At 38.5% G+C, this 20,776-nt stretch overlaps 1 protein-coding gene across 1 annotated transcript; it reads left to right on the forward strand.

Moving 5' to 3' along the window:
• Positions 1-2,402: 2,402 nt before the first annotated feature.
• Positions 2,403-20,542, forward strand: LOC107770753 (uncharacterized). Its single transcript, XM_075237054.1, has 2 exons — positions 2,403-3,259; positions 19,985-20,542. The coding sequence occupies exons 1-2, from the start codon at positions 2,607-2,609 to the stop codon at positions 20,247-20,249; spliced, it is 918 nt and encodes a 305-aa protein (XP_075093155.1). The 5' UTR covers positions 2,403-2,606; the 3' UTR covers positions 20,250-20,542.
• The last annotated feature ends 234 nt before the right edge of the window (positions 20,543-20,776 follow it).

Raw genomic sequence — 20,776 nt, forward strand, 5'->3', positions numbered from 1 at the left:
ATTGTGTTGTTTTATGTTTAGAAACATCGGGAGAAAGAGTCGGATGAAAGTTGTACGAAAAAAGGACAAAAATGCAAAAAAAAAAAACACAAAATCATCAAGTACCCAAACCGTGCTACAGGCCAAGTAAAGCCAGCTCTGTAGCGTGCCTAACCGTGCTATAGACCAAGTAAAGCCAGCTCTATAGCCAGCTTAACCGCGCGACATGCCAGGCGTAGCTAGCTCTGTAGCCAGGCTGACGCGCTATAAGCCTGGTCTTACGAGGTCCATAGCCTGGTAATTAAATGTTGCGGGTTAAAAGACTCCAACCCGGATTTAGATTCAAGAATTTCGGCCCTAACATATAAATACTCCCCCAAACGAGTTGAGAGGGGGTTGGATACGAGTTTGGAGAAGAAAAAGGATACGGAGCACTGTGGAGCAAGAATCAAACGAGTTTTTCCTCCGTTTATCTCTTTACGTTGTAGTTTAATATCTTTGAACATCATGACGATTGTTGATACATTTATGAGTATTTAAACTCTCTAATCTAGGGTTAGATAAAACCCACCGGAGGATGATTTTCTATTACGTTTAATATAATTTAGCCTTTGATTTTTCTCTACTTGTTCAACTACGTTTTCATTGTTTTTGATTGAAGAGCTCTCAATTGACTGTGTCTATTTAGTGTGTATTGCTTGGAAAATGGTACACATTTAGGTAGTTGTTGAACAATATCACTCTTAATGTATATGAGGAATCAATACGAACGATTTAAAGGTGAGATTAAGAATAACGAAACCTTGGTGCGATCATAGTAAGCGGTAAATTAGTGTCAGCTAGCGTAGTTCGGAAGAATACGTCTAGTAAATTGTGGTAGTTACTCGGAAGAGAATTACGACACCCAAAGTACTCACGATCGGTAGAGAATACTTAGGCGAATTTATAGGAAATGTAACGGGGTGGATTCCGATAATAGGGAAAATCATAACCCTAGACTTTTTTAAATCTCGTCTACAATATTTACTCTGATGGTAAGCAACCTCCACTTCCAACCAAGAGGTTGTGAGTTCGAGTCTCCCCAAGAGAAAGGTGGGAAGTTCTTGGAGAGACGGATGCCGGAGGTTTATTTGGAAACAGCCTCTCTACCTCAGGGTAGGGGTAAGGTCTGCGTACACACTACCCTCCCCAGACCCCACTAAGTGGGATTATACTGGGTTGTTGTTGTTGTTGTCTACAATATTTGCTCTGTTAGTTATAAATTACTATATTTTAATTACGTTAATTTTAGTTAGTAAATATTCAAATCGTTATTTAATACTTCTGAAGATTGATTAATTGAATTCGTGCAAAACTAGTAGCTGTAATTAATAGGTTAATTCTCTCTGGGATTCGACTCCGAACTTGTAAATCGAATTATATTTGCAACGATCACTAGACCTTTTGGGAGGTATAGTTGAGCATGATAAGATCCCATTCAATCCAGCCTATTGTTAATCACCAACGCGATTACTGAGTAAAGAAATGTGAACTAACTAGTATTGAAAGAAGTGCATCACAAATTCTTATGACCTAATATTGTGTTATTCCCTAACTTTTTTGCGAAAGTGAAATGTTCTGTTCCACTTGCTTCAATTAACTAATTATTGCAAAAACATATTCTTAATTTTCTCATTTTTATTATCTCTCTTTACTGACCAACAACCGCTGACATTGTATCTAACGATATCACTCTTCTTATTATCCAAGGTTGTTCTCTTCAATGAAGTCACACATGCTTTTGGCCAAGTATCACCCTCTTTGTCACGAAACAAGTTATCTCAAGATTAATTATCTTTATATTAGTTATTCCGGGATTGTTACCCCATTTTTTTATATGGATAAATAAAAATACTATAATCCCGAAATAATTAATTTCAAAATTAATTATACTGTAATTTTATCCTAACCAAACATGATATAAACTCATCTCAAATTTAATTTCGAAATTAATTATTTTTTATCCCTCGTACCAAAGGAACTTTTAGAATTGGTACAATGCACCGGTCAATGTTATTCCGGGATGAAAATAATGACGGTGATGGAATAGAAGATGGATAGAGGGGTGACATTCAAGCAGAAGGCGGGATAGAAAAGAAACTTCTCTTTTATTAAAAGAAAAAATAAAAAGAAAAAAGGTGACACAAAAGAAAAAGCCTGCATGGGTCTGTTGAAAAAGAAGAAAGAGAAAGAAAAAAAGGAAAAAGAAAAGAGAAATATAATTTTTAAAAAGTAAAGGTAAAAAATAAAATAATTTAATACTGGTGCTATTTGTATATCATGCCCTTTACAATTGTCCTATTTTCCCCACTGTATAAACGTTATTCACCAAGTCATATTAACATTGGCATATATTGGAAGATACTGAAGTAGATTCGATACTATTAAATTCATCGAATTATAAAATATTGATTAGTTGAAATAATTGATTTTGTTTTTCTTTTCAAATTACAAAATCCTTTTCCTTTTAAAAAGAATGATTTGCGGCGTCGTACTGTATTTTTATGCACTTCGATAGTTAATTTCGTTGAACTGATTGCAAAATTAACCACAAGCTGTCAAAATCATAACCCCACGGTCCTCAGAAGATGCCCCCTGCGACCCCTCAGTCCACCGCCACCGCCTCCGCCTCCACTGCCGTCGCCGTCGCTTCCACCGCCAATCACCGTCAAGGAAACCCCAATCCCAACCTTAACCCTAACAGAATTGACCTAAAGAACGCCAACAATCTCAACAGAGCAACCAATTCCCGTCTCTCTTCCGTAGTAGACTCCGACATGCCCGACCCGAATTCCTCGACCGGCGCCAGTTCCGCCGGCCGTCCCTCCTCTTCAACGCCGATCAAAATTGACGGATGCGAGGAGGACACAATTTTGGGCAAGTCCAAGTATTTGCATAAATTGGAAGTTCTCAAACGGCGGCATCGGCGGACGAAGCAACTACAACGTATATACAGAGACTGTTACTGGGCGTTAATGGAAGAAGTGAAGCTTAAGCACAGGGAATATTGCTGGAAGTATGGAACGAGCGCTTTTCAAGAAGACGAAGATAAGACTAAGGATGGTGGCACTCTAGGGGGAACTGGAGAGAACAACAATGGCAATAATGCAGTTAATAGCAATACGTGTGGGGTTCATGGCTGCAAGTCGAAGGCAATGGCACTTACTAGGTTTTGTCATATGCATATATTGTCGGACTCCAAGCAGAAGCTCTACAAGGCTTGCAATTATGCCATCAAAAGGTTTGCTTTTTATTCTTTTCTACTTTGTGTTTCACAGATTTTTGTCTTTGCATTTTACACATTTACCATAAACATATTTCTAAGCTTTTTATGTCTGTCTCTCCGAATAGGTAGGTTGAACTTATCATGCCCTAGAATATATAGCACTGCTACTTGTTAAACCTATTAAAACAAGGAATATGTAGTACTACTTGTTATTTAGTTAGCCCGAGTATGATTACTAGGCGAAATCTGCTGACAGTGGAAAAAGATAGTCTCTTCTTTTGTGGAGAAATTTTTATACCAGCTAATTGATGGCTGGTTGCACTTATTAAGATATGAATTGCGAGAAATACACGTTGCTTGGAGAGTAATTCGCAGTGATTTGTCCTTCCTGAATTGTTTCTGAAGCAGAATTCGTGCCCCTAATTTTATGTTTTATTGCTTAACTAATCTGGATCTAATAATTTTTTACTTACTAATAAAGAAAATCTTTATCTTTTTACTCAAAAGGAGTTTTACTAATATAGAATCTAACTATTTTTTGATAAGTTGCTGATATTTTTGAAAATGATACCTTTAGTGAGTGAGATTGGTTCATCATGAATTGACAACTTGTTTGGGACGGAAATGTAGTTGTTGTTATAGTGAGTAAAATTGGTTGCCTACACTGTATCCAGAGCTGCAAATTACCACGTTATGACTTGTAAGTTAGTATAAGTAGGCTAATGTCGTTCTTGCACGTGCATATTGTGTTCATTTACTGAGTAATCTGTTTGGTTATGGCTTTCAATAATCAATATATCATCTATGTCTCAATCCTAAGTTATAGGGGTCGGCTTTGGTACTGTCTTAATTAAAAGAAAATTATTCTGTTTGGTGATCGTGACTCTTACTCAATAAATGTGTGAGCCCAGCTCAGATAATTTAGGCTTCATTTTTGCCGTGCTTATGAATCGATGCTTGTCAACTCTTTTTTATTATTTCCATTTAAGAAGCAATCAGAACTTTTGTTCAAAATGATTCACCGAATTGCCGTTGTCGTGAAATGCTTGCATCTATTAGCATGCTTTTCAGTTCTCATCTTTGTCTCTAACCTGCTTCCATGGAGGGCTAACACATGCCAATGATGCTCCTTACTTCACATATGCACGTTCTTCCTCCATTTGTCTCATCTTATTCCCATAATTGATATATCCAATCTATCTGTTACACAAAGACAACCTTTAAAGAGCCATTTGTCCACAGTGGCCTCAAGGTATAGTGTCCTCTGCCGCCTAGATAGATTTGCACTACATATCAATGTTATTGGGAGTTCTTCTACTTCTATTTGCTCAAACTTCAAGTACTGAAGCCCTAGGATATCCTGAATTGCCTATTCTACAATTAGAAGGTGTCTGCGAACACTCGAGTGATCTCTCAAAAAATTAAGCTGGACTGCCATCAAATTCTCTACTCTATTTTTAGCTTAGCCTTAAAAGAAATATCTTCCTTCAGTCCCAGAATCCATATGATAGCAGCATATAATCTTTCAGTAAAAAGAAATCTTGTCAGTGCTATATTCACTGCTTTCAAGTTGTCTCCATGTTGTTATTCTTAAAAAAGTGTTGTCTCCATGTGTTGAAAGGATTCTATGAAAATGGTTTCCTTTCACCATTCCGTTCTCGAATTCACCTGGTTTCAATTCTGTTGGCTTCATTTGTTACCGTAGCAGCAATGGCAGATTGTTTCTAACGGGAGTTTCTTTGCTGCACTGATCATCCCAAAACTTTAACCTGCATCTCTTCCCTATCTCTAAACTGCTGCTTTATGAAGTTCCCATCCTTTCATCATGCCTTTTCATAGGGACCAGTAGAGACACCATTAACACATCCTTTTTTTAGTATCAGTGCCAGCAGCACTGATCCATCTTTGATATCTGCTTCATATTAGCAGGTGATCACTTCGTGTCACTATCTGGCTTCTTCCATGCTATATTTCCAAGCCAAATTATCCAGAAGAGCTATCTTAAAGTTAACAACCTGAATTATTGAAATAAAATAGCACCAGGGAATTTGCCCATGAACTTTGATAAATTATGTACCCCTTGTTGTTTCCATCCGAATAGAAATCTCCTTGTAGTTGCTTTAACCTATCGCGATCTGATTTGGTGACAGAAGCATTTTAAAGTTTGTAAAAGGTGCAGGACGAGTATTCTTTTTTCCTTTTCTTGGGTGATTGGTAAAGTAAAAATAATTTTTTTTTAAAATTAAGTGCTTGTTTGGCTAGACTGAAATAGTGCTTGTTTCGACGGGCAAAAAGACCATATCTCTAGAGTAAAAAACAAGTTACGACATTTCTTTATTGGTGTATGATAAATGGACCTTGGGCCTAACTCAACCCCAAAAGCTAGCTTATGAGGTGAGGATTGCCCAAGAGCGTATAGGGAGACCAAGGACCTCAAATTCCACCGATGTGGGACAACTCAACAATGTAAAAGTAGCTTCATTGATAATATAGACCAATATATGGATTTTCTGGAGTAGCTAGGGAGATGTTCTACCTGACCGTATGAATATGCCCAGCAGTCTTGTGTAACTTTTTGGTACCATCTTGGTACTCGGTTAATAAATCATTATGGTAAAAAAATAATAATTTTAAACCAAGTGGCAGGCTCCAAGATGTTGCATAAACTATAGACAATATTGGGAATGAGATGGACTAATGATGTACGCATCCGCACACATGCACATACATAGGGACAAGAGATGGGGGAATCTAAAGCAATGTGAGCCGAATTGAAGTTTAGTCATTGCGTTGAAAGAAGTTCGAAAAGGGCCAAATGTCTTTGACTTGTTTAGGATATGAGCCTTACACTACAATATAAAGGCCTAATGCACCCAATTGCAGTATATGCACTTTAACGTCTTTAAAGCATTTGTTGTTGCTCCCTCTCCAAGTGGACCAAAACAAAAAAGCAATTACAATTAGGAAGAGTCTACTACGACGTACATTTGACTTTTTGGATCTCATACCTTGCACAAGAAAATGAATGAGAAATAACAGATTAGGTTTGGGAATGTGGGTAGTCCAAGGTTCAAGCACCATTTTCAGAACTATTTTATTGAAGATGAGATGTTCGACAGCTTACATAATTAGTTTAAAGTAGTGATTATTTTCTATTTATCAAGGTTCTCTATTTTTCTGGAATATTTTGTGAGTTTTTACTGAAATATTCTACTCTCGTGCAAAGAGTGCTCTAGTACCTAGGAAGCAAAAATTTGTGTGCGAGGGTAATTTTGGTTCTTGAAGGTTTGAAGGTAAAGTAAACGCACTATAGGTAGGTCATAGGTGGCTTCACTTTTGTTCTGAAATCCTTTTAAGGTGGATTAGGTCACTCACTCGGCAACTATGCTTTGTTTTGAATTGTGTACTTCTATTCTAACTTTCTAATGTCATGGTGTAATGCCTATTGGATCTAGTTCTGATTCGTAGGGTTTTATCTTTTCTTTCTTTTCAGATGATACTACTTGTTATTCATTTTGTTCCGGCCCATTTATGCTTAAACCTTCCATATGACATTAACCATCATTAATGATTTAAACCCATAAATTCCGCTAAATTCAACCTCAAATCTGCACTAAATTGAATCCTAAAAACTAACCTTCATGCTATGTTGTGCGGACTATCCAAAACAGCTGCCGCCCACGTGTCGGATCCTCCAGAAATGCACTAGTTTTGGAGGATCCGACATGCACCCATCAACATTTTCGGAGAGATGGAGCAATATAGCCCCATGCTTTTTAGTAAATAAAGGAGAAACTCTCAACTGTGATGATCATTATTTCTTGATAATGGAGAGATTTCCAATTTTTCCAGCTTCAAAATACGATGGAAAATGGGCCTCCCTATATCATTCTCCACTTAAATAAATAAAAAATACTTGGTTCACTAGCCAACATTTGAACTCGTGATGTACACCTGCGCCACGTTACACGTTGTGCTATCTCTTCCGTTGAACCAAAGTTCCCAATTAACTTTCATTATTTCATGTATTAGAAATGCTCATTTAAAGTCTTTCTCCCAATGAGAAGGCATTTTGACATTTCAATTGAGAGGTCTAAGGCCTCATTTTTTTTAATTTAAAAATAAGACGTCTCAATCTGAATGCATGTCTGAATATCAAGGTGTGTATTAAGATTAACACATCTGAATCTGAATACACATCTGAATGTTAAGATGTGTATTAAGATCCGAATACTAAATGATTAAGACTGTTTGATTTTTAACATCTAAATGTATAAAATTTACCTTTATTTAAAAATTAATAAACATAAAATTAAATAAAATACTAATTAATCTAATATTCCACCAATAAAATATATAGTTTTTAAAAATATGATAGTTGTTGGTGGTGATGGCTAACGATAGTGCTTGTGAATGCCAACTAAAAGCGGTGGTTGGTGGTAGATTTGGTTGATGGTGGTAGTTTTGGTTGGTGATAGTTTAGGGTAGTAGCTAGTGGTGATTGGTAGTGGTACCTATTATCTAAGTTGCACGGACTCTTCAATTTTGGTGCCGTCCCCGTCTCGATACGAGACTTGGACGGGTGCTGGAGCGGGAAACGTCCCGGATACGGTCAACCGACTTCGGACACTTTGACCGGAGTTCATCGACAAATTTGGGAGAAAAAATTGAGATTTTGATTTCTCAAAATCAAAAATTAAACAGATTTAAGTTATGGAAAATGGCATACCTTTAATGTTGTAGTATTTTTGTCTCATATTTGCTTTTGTGTGTCGGAGAAACCAAAAATTCAAAGTGTCATGTTCTGATTTTGGACTTCATGTAAACTTAGCAGATGTAGATGGAACTTTGCCTTGAATTGCTTTCTTTTTCTCTTATGAGGGAAGAACAAAAGGGATGTGAACGAAGCGTGAATGGCGATCTGTACGAGCTTGAAAGAAGCTGGGGAATTTTGAGCATTTGTAAGAGAAGATGAGAAGTTGGGGAATTTTGAGGAAGATGAGAAGTAGGGGAATTTTGAGGAAGATGACCTAGAAGATCGGTAGTTCCTTCCTAAAGACTCTTAATTGTAATAATATAATAATAAGTAACCCCTTCATTCTCCATTATATGCCACCTGTCCCCTTTATTCTCCACACTTGTGAGTTGTGACACGTTATTGACAGGTTTTTAGTTGCTATTTGCAAATATTTCTTTCTCATACAATATATAGGAATAATTTCTAAATTAATTTTTAGCATGTTGATTTTTTGCTAAATAATTTATATATTTTAATCGCGCAAAATTAATTTATACGAAATTATTTACTAGTTGTACAAATTTATAGCTCTATTTTTTATTATTTTGAATTTTCTTAGCCGTATCCCCGCACCCGTATCCATATATGGATTCACACCTCCGAATCTTAAAATTTAGATTTTGCCGAATCCGATACTTGGAACCGTCCCCGTATCGGATACCCGCACCTGAGTCCGAGCAACTTAGCTATTATGATTGAGGCTGGTGGTTGTGAGTGGTGATAGTTAATAATGGCGGGTGGTGGTGGTGGTGGTAGTTGTGATTGAGGAAGATGGTGGCGGGTGGTAGTAGTTTATAATCATGGGCAGTGCCAGCTATGGTTGTTGATGGTGATGGGGTGGTTAGTTGTGGTAGTTGAGGTGGATGAGTGTTGGTTGTCGTTGAGAATGATGGTGGTGGGAAGGGTGAGGATGGTGGGTGGTGGTAGTCGACAATGATGGTGGCTATGATTGAGGATAATAGTGGTGGTGGGTGGCATGATGATAGATGATAATGGTAGGCGATGGAGGCAGTTAATAATAAATATGGATGATAGCATCTTAATGAAATTAAGTCTTTGTTATAAATCTTAATCATACAAACCTATTCAGACCCGTTAAGTGGTTGTGAAGTAAAAAAAACAAACACATTTAATGATTAAGATCTGGATAATTAAGATTTAGACTTTAAAAACAAACGCACTTAATATCTGAAATGATCTGAATGATTAAGATTTAGACCTCCATTAAGTGCAAACAAATGAGGCCTAATTACCATTTTCTATCTATTAGCCATCACCATAACTCTAACTTTATAGATGCACCTATCCTCAAAATGAAATTTATATGGATTTACCACGTACATCTCATTCCAAGTCTGAAGCCTTTGAGATTGAAAGCCCCCAGCCCCCCTCCTTTGGGGGGGGGGGGGTCCCTGGAGTGAAGCACGTGAAATTTGGCGTGAGCCTTTCTCGTTATATTATCTGCTGACTCTAAGTATCTCATTTATGCTTCAGAAAGCTACCAACCAATTGGACCTGGTGATATATTTTATTAGAGTCAATGTGATTTAATCTTTTAATACAAAAAGCACCAAGTTGGTACACACAGGTAAACCCTATTGGATGGAATTTTTTTATTTTTTATTTTTTTATATTTCAAAAGCAAGAAAGACTATTTGAATATTTGAATCCAAGACGCTTGGACAAATGATAACAAAAAACAAAAAAGACGCAAAAAACTGGTAAGGCCCTCATGAACAAACCACTCAATAGTTATAATTGCTAACTCTTTCTTCTTGTGCTTGTCATAATTTATGTTTGTTTCCATTCTTCTTAATTAGATTCTAATTTTTAGCTTGATTGCTTTCTTCCTGCCTTCATCTTCCTGCGTTAAACTTTAACAGAACAGCCTCTAGTTCTCTCCTCATTTTCCATGTCGACGCCCTAAAACTTTCCAAAGGATTTAACAATTAAAAAAAGGCTTTCCAAAGGCTTTATCTACAGTTCACGCATTTGACTCAAAAGAGGTCTAGCATATAAAAATATATTCATATCTCTATTTCACGGTGTTAGAGTCAGACTGCTGTGTACTTCCCATGTCACTTCCATTTGTGGAAATAGAGGAAACAAAGAATGAACTCCTGAGATTCATTAAGTCCCTTTCGCAAGGATGATTAAATTCCTTAGCTGCTTGGCTTTGGACCTCTCATCAGAAAGAAATTTGGAAACTTCGCAACCCCTTCTCAGTGACTCCGTTAGTTCAGGTTTGCTTTCCTAATTCTGTAAATTGCTCTTTTGGGTGATTTCATCTACGCTTCTGATCCGTCTCTTATCTTCACAAATAAAATGTTCTAACTTATACTATTCCTCTTAAGAAAAGGGGACGTTTGCTATGTTTGAAGCTTACTTCTTCTGGTGAAGCTTACTCCTGATGATGCATTATTTTCCTTCATTAGGCATCTCCTTTCGTTCAGTCTTGTTTACTGTCTTATCTTCCCTCTCACTTATTCTTTGGACTCAGTAGTAGTGGGTAAAATATCTGCCCCGCATTGTTTCTTACTCAGAAATTTGTAGCCCGTCTTGATTTCCGAGGCCAATATTTTGATATGATTCTGGCCCATTTGATGTGATCTATAATGGTCAATTCTACTGATATTTACAATTGCCTCTTGCTAGCCGCGCCCGTTTCCCACATCCATCAATTTTACGCATGTCCGAGAATTCGTCCCTATGATATTACTAAAGATATCTTTTCGAACTCCTATAGTATTGATTTCTAAGAACTATCTCAGTAAGTATTCCGTTTGCTCGGGATTGAGATTAGGAAAATCCTCACCATTAAGTTGTGGTTGCATAAAATAGGTCTTCATAAAGACTTCCATTAAATTTCATTCTCTTCTTGTTTCTTTTCCAAAATATCGTGGACCGCCACCAAGTCTTTGGTCTGGTAGTAAGAGCGTAGCGCATGATGTGGGTTAGACACACGAAACGAGTTCAACTCTATCGCAGAACAAAAACCTGGTATTTAAGTGGAGAAGGACAGGCCCATTATCCATGAGTTTCGAATCGTGCACCAATTGGCCCTTGGGGATTTCTTATATACAAATACATATATATATATATATATATATAATATATATATATATATATATATATATATATATATACATATTGGGCCTGAGGTAACCGGTTTAGTTTACCGGTTCCTTTCATTAAGAATAAGGTAAATAAATCTTATTAATAAGGGAGAATTTCCTTATAAAAGTTGCATACCAGGAAGTCGAAAGGCTACACTAAAATATAATTATCTAAAAAAAACACGCAATCCTCTATATTAATAAATAATAGGGGCCTCATGGGTGCACCTAAAGTTTAATTAAAAATAAAATGGTACTCCACAAATGTATACTGTCATTCTCCATCCCCAGAGCTTTGGTTTAGTGGTAAGGTCGCAACACTTAGTGTGTGAGTTAGACACACGTCACAGGTTCGAACACTGCCATAGATAAATCCTGGTATTAAAGTTGCGAGGAGACTAGATGGGCGAGTTCGCACTCCCGGAGTTTCGAACCCGTTGGGCAACTGGAGTCGGGTAGAAGACCACGAGAGATTTCTCATATATGAAAAACAAAGTCATTCTCCATTCCTTTAAAACTTCTCCTATTTTTATCCTTGGAGAGGTAGATGGATAATGTCTTATGCCCTACATAAGTTTTCCTTCTTCCAGTGGCAGAGTTGTGTAGGCATCTTCACCATGCCCAATAATGTCCATTATACTCCAAACTAGTTTAATAGCACAGACCACAGTTGGTGCCACATGGAAATGCAACAGGAGGTCCACTCTTTGCCCAAGCATCTGCACTACTGATGAAGCACCGACTAGCATAGTTGAGCCTCCTCCTCCTCAAGTTCTCAGCTGTCAATATCATTCTCCTTGTTTCCGGCCATTGGCACCCTGAGAATCCAGATCCATAAGTGCAGGAAGCCCGAGTTCTCTCTTAGCAAAATTTTGCTGTAGTATAGCTTCATTGAAAAGAGGCCACCTCTCTGGATCCCGCCTTCACAAGATATGCTGGTTAGCATCTCTTGCATTCTGCCTGTAGAGCATTTCAGTTGGAATCCAGCTACCTCCAATCTATAGTTTCTTCTGAGCCTCAGATACATGATACTTCTGAGCCTCAAATCGAGTGAACTTGTCCGTCTCGTGTCCTGCATATTTACTGCATTCCATCTCTCTCATTTCTCTGGTTCAGTACTATATAATCCTCTACATGTTTTCTCCAACCACCTTCCACCCGTGACCCTAAAAACTAAATCATGCAACCGAAGGGTTGCATGATTTTGAGTCCTTCATCCCCTTCACAGTCCCACATTTTTATATGGTCACAACCCTCCATAAAGCATGTTCCTCAGTCTTAAATCTCTATAACCATTTTCCTAGCTGTGCCTTGTTGAATATTCTCAAGTTTTTCACCCCGAGGCCTCTCCTCTTCCTAGGGGACATGATGCCATCTCTATATGGCACAAGATATTTATAATTCAGCCAATGCACGCCTGATTTCTCTCCAGTCCCCTTATCAGGGTCAGTTTTTTCTTGTCATGCAGATTAATATTCATATCTCAATTTTGCCTAGAATTGCCATTCTCCAATTTAAATTATCTGTCTTTCTTTTTATTTGGTGCTACTCTTTGATACGGATTCCTTGCACTTTTAGCTGGTTCCCCATATATGGATCCTTTACTTGTAACCAAGTTGTTCAATTCCCAGATTCTGAGTGGAATGAGGCTTTCTCTTGGTGCAATCCTCACAACCATATTAAAGGACCATGTTTCAGGCAGTTCTTGCCAAACAGAATTGACGAGACAGGAAGGTACTCTTTCCTGCGGGGAAAGTTAAGTGATTTAAACTCCAATGAAACCAAACAAAGAACTCTCCTCAAGTAGCAAGTCCAGCAACTCATGCTTTGCAATAGAAGGAGCCGCTGATTTGTTTCTGTTTCTTAATAGAAGAAGACACTGATTCATTGACGGCTTCATGGTATTCCCATTAGGATAACCAGGGGAAAAATGAGGACCAACCACTTGCCAGGAGGTCTGACGTAAAAAGACCCAATAAAAGCAACCTTTTACTCTTTGTTGATATCTATTGTCGGTTTATTAAAAGCCTTTGCTTTGCTAAAATTGATGAAATGATGTGTAGCTAGGGGTTATCGCTTCATGGGTGAAACCATGCTCGTCAAACGATGATGTGCAAAGTGATCCAAGCGAGAATCAGTTGGTTCTTTGAATCTCAACTTTGAGGAGCTGGATTAACATCAACATTATTATATATTGGACATTTTTGAAATTAGAGTTTTTGTTCTAATGCACTAAACTCCTATATGTTTGGTTTTTTCCCCCCTTAAATTTTTGTGAGCTACCTGCCACACCTTAAAGTGCTGAGGTTCCTGGCATCAATATCTTCCGTTTTTGTTTCTTGGAGGCAAATACATCACGCCTAAGCGTTGAAATTATCCTTAACCCATAATTAAAGGGACCATCACCCTTCTAAATGTTGGGTTTACTTAGTTGAAATTAATTGACATGTAAATACTTAAGCACTTTTATAGTACAATTGCTTCTCTTTAAAAGAATTTGAAATTAATTGGACTGTTTATAGCCTAGGAAGAGTCTCACGCTGGAATTTCGTCTTCTAATCCATGTAGAATCTTCACACCCCCAATGGATTTCATAACTTTTCCCCTTTATACTTGGAAAATTGTAAATATTTGTGTGCCTTAACGCCTTTAGTAGTCATTTAAATTCTTTTTTAGGTTGACTTGTACCCTTATCTCACTCTTATCTTCTTGCAAAAGTTTAAATTACTCAGCCTTACTCACCTCTTGTTGAAGTTATTGGGGAAATCCCAAGTTCGTTATTCAACTTTTGGGATTTTAGTGTATTCGCAATATTCTGACTGTGCGGAATTCTTGCATTATGCCTTCATCGCCGTGTCCTTAAACAATTTTGTTTGCCATCCTGTTTTGGCTTGGAATGGGAGAATCCCTCTTGGATGTGTTGTCTGAATGGCGGGGTACGGCGGGGTACGGAGGAATACAATTATCGCTCTAAAAGTCATTGAAGAAGGACTTCTATATTCAAACACAGTCTTGAATCATAAGTGGGCAAGCAGAGAAATGAAGGAAGCGGAGGTCCAACAAGAAGGAGACTTATATCTGGAGATTTAACACAACGATCTGCTAGGTAGGTGCCTGGTGGGATTCATTACAGAAGAAAGCTCCGAAATTGCAACCGTATCGAAAGTTCGTAAATGGGCAGCAAATTCTCGTATCAACATTTACGAGATGCACCAAAATAGGTTTCTCTTCGAATTCCCTTCGAAGCTAATCGCTGACCATGTACTGAGAAGCGAATGGTTTTGGAAGAAACACAAAGTTAAGCTCCAATGGTGGAATCCGATGGTGGGGTCTGTTCCAAGAAATAAAAGATGAATCATGTATGGATTAGACTAGTAGGACTTCCACTATATCTATGGTCTCAAAAAGTTTTCAAAGAAGTTGGGGAATTTTGTGGTGGCTGGATTGAAACTGAGGAGGAAACAGAACTAAAAAATCATTTGAAATGGGCAAGAATAAAGATGAGAGGAGATGGATCTGCAGTACCAAAAACAGTGAAAATAGAATGTGAAGGGGTAGTCATTGAGATTCAGATCCGGTGTGAAGATTCGGTGAGTACGTACGGCGGTGCTGCAGTCAAGCAGTCAGCAGGGGGAGTAGCTACATGTGTTTTGATGGGACATGTGGGTAGCTCAAAACAGGTTTAGCCTATCCCTAAAAGAGCAACTGACCAGTCATGTGACTCTTTAATGAATACTAATCGGGCTTCGCAGCACTACAACAAAAAGGATTTGGGCCTAGATTCATTGGCTCAAATTATATCTGAAGAGAAGGCTTTTAAAACACGATTCACAAAACACATGCCAGATCCCTTTAATGAAGAGATAACAACTATTCAGTTTGAACCTTCTGTGGTAAATCAAATAACCATTGTTTTGGAGGAACCAAAGGAAAGCAACAACATCGTCAGCTTAGAAGAAGAGGATGATGGAGATAAAGAAAATCAACAAGAAGCTATTCCGCAAGATAATGCAATGTTGATTTTTGCTGAGCACGAAGGGAAGGGACAAAATTCAAAGGAATACAACAACATGCACATGTAGTCAAAAGAATCTGATATGTTTGTGGACTGGGCAATTGAAAAAGCTGTGCCTCTAAACCATCAAAGCTTAGAGGCAAAAGAAGACCTGGAATTTGAAGCATCAATTTGGGTGCATCAGAATATCATCAGATTGAGCAAAGAATTTGGGGTGGATTTTAGTGGATGTGAGAGAGAAGCATTGGAACTTTACATGAAAATTGACAACAGAAGGCAAGCGAACAAAGGGAAAAAAGTTACTCAAGTTGTCCAGACTACAAAGAAGAAGGGATTCAAAGAGCTGAAAGGTCTGGATATTGGAAGTAATTTCAAGAGCAATGGAACTAGAAGTAGGGGGAAGCATTATCAGCCATAGCCAATGTCAGTGAATATCATATCACGGAATGTTAGGGGACTTAATAGAGTCGGGAAAAGGGGATTGATTAAAAGTTTGATACTCAGCTGGAAGGCAGAAATTCTTTGCTTCCAAGAATCTAAAATAGAAGGGGATAATAGGGAGATTGTAAAAGAATTATGGGGTCATAGATGGGTGAAATTTGCTCAGCTAGAAGCTAGTGGGACTAGATGGGGTATTGTAGTAATGTGGGATGGTAGAATATGGAAGGGGGAGGTATGTTGTGTTGGATCACATACAGTTACATGTAAATTTTCAGGCAAGACTCGGGAATATACTTGGCATCTTTCAGCTGTGTATGCTCCTATTGATAGAAAAAGAGGGAGGAAGTATGGTGGGAGCTAGCAGGTGCAAGAGGTCTCTTTAATGGACCTTGGGTGGTATGTGGGGACTTCAATACTCTAAGGTACCCATCAGAGAAGAAAAATTGTTCCAGATTCACAAGAGCTATGACTGACTTTTCAAACTTCATTGAAGACATGGAACTAGTAGACATCCAATTATCAGGAGGAGAGTACACATGGAGAAAAGGGGACAAGCATATAATAACAGTCAGATTGGATAGATTCTTGATTTCTGCTGACTGGAATGAAGATTTTAGAAACATAAAACAATCTCTGCTTCAGAGAGTTACCTCAGATCATTTCCCATTGATGCTGCAATGTGGTAGTTGGGATCCAGTTAAATCATACTTTAAATTTTGAGAACTGGTGGTTGCACACTGAAGGATTCAAAGACAGAATTGAAGAATGGTGGAATTCTTTCACCTGTGAAGGAAGGCCAGATTTCATTCTAACTTTGAAGCTTAAATACTTGAAGACAAAGTTAAAGGAATGGAGCAAAACTCTACAAGGCAACTTAGCATTACAGAAAACAAATATCCTCAACCAACTTGCAGTGCTGGAGGAGTTACATGACCGGAGAAGCTTGACAGAGGAGGAAATATTCACAAAAACCACATGGACCATGGAGTTTGAGGAGATTGCAAATCATGAAGAAGTAGCATGGAGATAGAGATCCAGGGCCCTTTGGTTAAAAGAGGGAGACAGGAGCACCAAGTTCTTTCACAGAACAATCAATACTCACAGGAGATTTAATAATATAGCTTAGTTGATAGTAGAAGGGGAATCTCTGCAAAACCCGGAAGACATCAAGAGGGAGATGATTAGATTCTATCAAAACATATACACAGAAAAAGAGGAGTGAAGGCCAATAGGTTCCATCAGAAACAACCAAATGATCACAACAGAGGATAACTCAATGCTCGAGAGTCCATTTGGAGAGCAGGAAATATGGGACAGTGTTAAGGCATGTGAGGTGACAGAGCACCTGGTCCAGATGGTTTCACAATGGCCTTTTTCACTACTTGTTGGGAAGTGGTTAAAAGGATGTGGTAGCTGCTGTTCAGATTTTTTATGAACAAGGAATCTTTGAAAAGAGCCTTAATGCCACTTTTGTCGCTCTGATTCCTAAGAAGCTGAGGGCCAAAGAACTGAGAGATTTCAGGCCTATCAGTCCGATAGGTAGTATATACAAAATTATCTCCAAGTTACTGACTGAGAGGCTAAAAAAGGTGGTCAATAAACTGGTGGATTCTCAACAAATGGCTTTCATAAGAGGAAGACAGATCATGAACGCCGTCCTTATTTCTAATGAATGCATTGACACAAGGAAAACAAGCAGGGAACCGGGGATACTATGCAAGCTGGATATAGAGAAAGCATATGATCATTTGAATTGGAAGTTTCTACTTGAAACACTAAGGAAAATGGACTTTGGTGGAAGATGGATTAACTAGATAAAATACTGCATCTCAACTTTTAGCTTCTCTGTACTCATCAATGGAGCCCCAGCTGGTTTCTTCCCTTCCCAGAGGGGTCTGAGACAAGGGGATCCCCTTTCCCGTTTCTTATTCATTATTGCTATGGAAGGTTTGAACGATATGCTAAAAAGAGCACAGACAAACAATTGGATCAGAGACTTCAAGGTGAATTGCAGGGCTGATAGCAACATGAGGATTTCACATTTGCAGTATGCTGATGATACTTTGGTGTTCTGTGAAGCTGATAGAGAACAGCTGAAAGTACTAAGGGTGATATTCATTCTTTTTGAAGCCACTTCTGGACTACACATAAATTGGTACAAAAGCTTCATTTATCTAGTAAATGAGGTAATGGAATTACAAAGTCTTGCTGATATTCTAGGTGAGAATGTAGGTGAACTGCCTACTGTATATTTGGGATGCCATTGGGAGCCAAGAGTAAATCAAAAGGAATTTGGAATGGAGTGTTGGAGAAGTGTGAAAAGAAGCTAGCAAATTGGAAGAATCATTATCTATCTATGGAGGGTAGACCAACTCTGATTAACTCTGTACTAGATGCCTTGCCTACTTATATGATGTCTCTTTTTCCAATCCCAGTCAATGTAGTGAAGAGAATTGATGCCTTAAGAAGGAATTTCCTATGGGAAGGCAACAATGAGAAGAAGAAGTTCCACCTGGTTAATTGGAGCTCTGTGACTACTAGCAAAAAGGCAGGGGGACTGGGAATAAAAAACATAAGAATTCAGAATCAGAGTTTGATGATGAAGTGGCTATGGAAGTTTGCAGCAGATGAACAATCACTATGGACGGAGGTTGTTACGGAGAAATACGGAACGAAAGGAAAATGGACAACCAAATCAGTGAGAACTCCATATGGTGTCAGTGTGTGAAAGTCAATTAGAATCTGTGGCCAAAACTGATTAACAAATCCAAGTTCAAGGTAGGAAGGTTTCACTGTGGGATGACAATTGGCTAGGACAAGGACTATTGAAGGATCTCTTTCCTGACATATATTCCTTGAATCAACAACAAGTAACATTACACGAGGCATGGACTAATCAGGGATGGAATCTTATGTTCAGAAGATTGCTAAATGATTGGGAGATTAAAAGAGTAACTGACTTTTACAATACTTTGGAGCGATTCAGTGGTACCAACTCTAATCAAGATTTTATCGTATGGCAAAGGAATAGGCAGGGGAGGCTTTCTGTTGGGTCTGCTTACAAGGAATTCAACTTGTCTAACAACCAGGTTGGTTGTTGGCCATGGAAGATGATATGGAAAGTAAAAATTTCATACATGGTTGCTTGCTTTACATGGATACTAGCAAAAGAGGCAGTACTAACACAGGACAACTTAATCAAAAGAGGATTCCACCTGTGTTCTAGATATTACTTATGTGGAGAGGAGGCAGAGACAATTAGCCATCTTTTTTTGCACTGCAAACTCACTGTACAACTATGGAGAATCTTCATCAGATTAATGGAAATTTCATGGGCAATGCCGGGAAGAATTAATGATGTTCTAACTAGCTGGAATAAAGAGGCAACATTTTTAGCTATAAAGAGAGATGGAGAATAGTTCCAGCATGCATATGGTGGACAATCTGGGAAGAGAGAAACCAAAGATGTTTTGAAGACAAGTCCAGTAACATCCAGAAGATAAAGATGAAATGTTTGGCTCTTTTTTATTTTTGGTGTAAAGGAAAGTTTATGGAGGATCATGAATCCATTTTTGATGTTCTAGATTCCTTGTGAGATGACTAAGGTTTTATGGGCACTTTCTTTGTAAATATGGGTGACTTCACTTTTTTAGTGAAGTCTTTTTATTAATATATAAATATGTTACCTTCTCAAAAAAAGAAATAAAGTGCAGCCCGGTGCAGTAAGCTCCCACTATGCACGGGGTCCGGAGAAGGGCCGGACCACAAGGGTCTATTGTACGCAGCATTACCCTGCATTTTTGCAGAGGTTGTTTCCACGGCTCAAATCCACGAGGTCACATGACAGCAACTTTACTGGTTACGCCAAGGCTCCCCTTCATATTGTACAAGCAATAGTATATAAAAAAAGCTAGAGGTAGGCCTATGCCTATACCTGCAGACTCCTTCAAGATCTAGAGCAGTCTAGGCGAGCAGCCTGTTCGGGTTGCTTGCCTCGAGGTGACACGCGTGTGCTAGTTTGTTGCTATTCGTGGCCGGCATAATATATTTGCTCACAGCTTGCTCTAATTGGTGGTGTGTGCTGGCTAGTCAGTTGGTCTGCCGGCAGGGCATTGGTGCCATTACCAATGGGCTCCTGGGCACTTTAGGACCATGCGATGCTTTGGTGTTGCGGTTGCTTGCACCCTGAGACATGGCCCGAGGTATGATACGGAACATCTTGTGTTGTGAGTCATGGAGTGGAATAGGACAACAGCCTGTGACATGGTCCTCTTTGCTTGTATAGTCTTTAGGTGTAATGTTAATTGTTTGCATGGTTTAGTTTTGGCATCCAGTACTTATTTATGATGCGTTGTTGCTTCATTTTGCAGTTCGCCGACGGGGCCCATACTTTGTGGGAAGCCAATATTGAGGTCAACAGTTCCTTCCTACTGCTCTCTTCATTTTCAGAAGGCTGAAAAGCATGTGACGCGGGCTTTGAAGAAGGCAGGACTTAATGTCTCTAACACAAGTAAACTGGCCCCCAAGTTTCATGTTATAGTTGCAGAATATGTTAGCCAGATTCAAAACAGAAGAAGAGCTGCACAAAAAGCAATTTTAGAGATTACCGAGGTAAAAGAGGAGAACAGCTCCTAAGGTCGAGCATCGCGTAAAACACAAGCCTGTACATTTTCCTGGCAAATTGGTGAAGCAGCTATTGCAGTATATTTTGGTTAAATAGATTTCGTATGGGAGGCTGGACTTATGACTTGGTGGAAGAGCTTGTATTGTATAAAGAAATATTCTGCTTATGTTGGTTTTCTTATGATCTGCGCATTATTGAAGATTATTATAGAAGGAAACACACAACAATGTAGTTGTATTTAACTGATATATTGGTTAAAACAACTAACTGATATTTTAGTTAAATAAAGTTCATTTTTAACCGACATCTGCTAATGGTTGCTGTAGTTCTTTGGGCGCTTGGTTATCACAGGAGGAATACCTTATTTGTTTATGGATGTAGAGAAGCTACTTTTCCTAACGGCAAAAATGAAGTTTTTAACCCAAATTGTCCATTGAGTTTAGGAGTAGAACATCCCCCCCCCCCCACCCACCCCATAATTATTCTGAGCACACGATTTTTTAAGTTGGCAAAGACTAAGCAAATTTTGCTTCAACTG

The sequence above is a fragment of the Nicotiana tabacum genome, chromosome 18, assembly GCF_000715075.1.
Source record: "Nicotiana tabacum cultivar K326 chromosome 18, ASM71507v2, whole genome shotgun sequence".
Classification (NCBI taxonomy): domain Eukaryota; kingdom Viridiplantae; phylum Streptophyta; class Magnoliopsida; order Solanales; family Solanaceae; genus Nicotiana; species Nicotiana tabacum.

Bases quoted from the DNA above. Each gene is read 5' to 3' on its own strand.
- LOC107770753 (XM_075237054.1), top strand. From the start codon at position 2,607: ATGCCCCCTGCGACCCCTCAGTCCACCGCCACCGCCTCCGCCTCCACT. The intron at 3,260-19,984 runs GTTTGCTTTTTA...TTCATTTTGCAG, and splicing joins TGCAATTATGCCATCAAAAG to TTCGCCGACGGGGCCCATAC.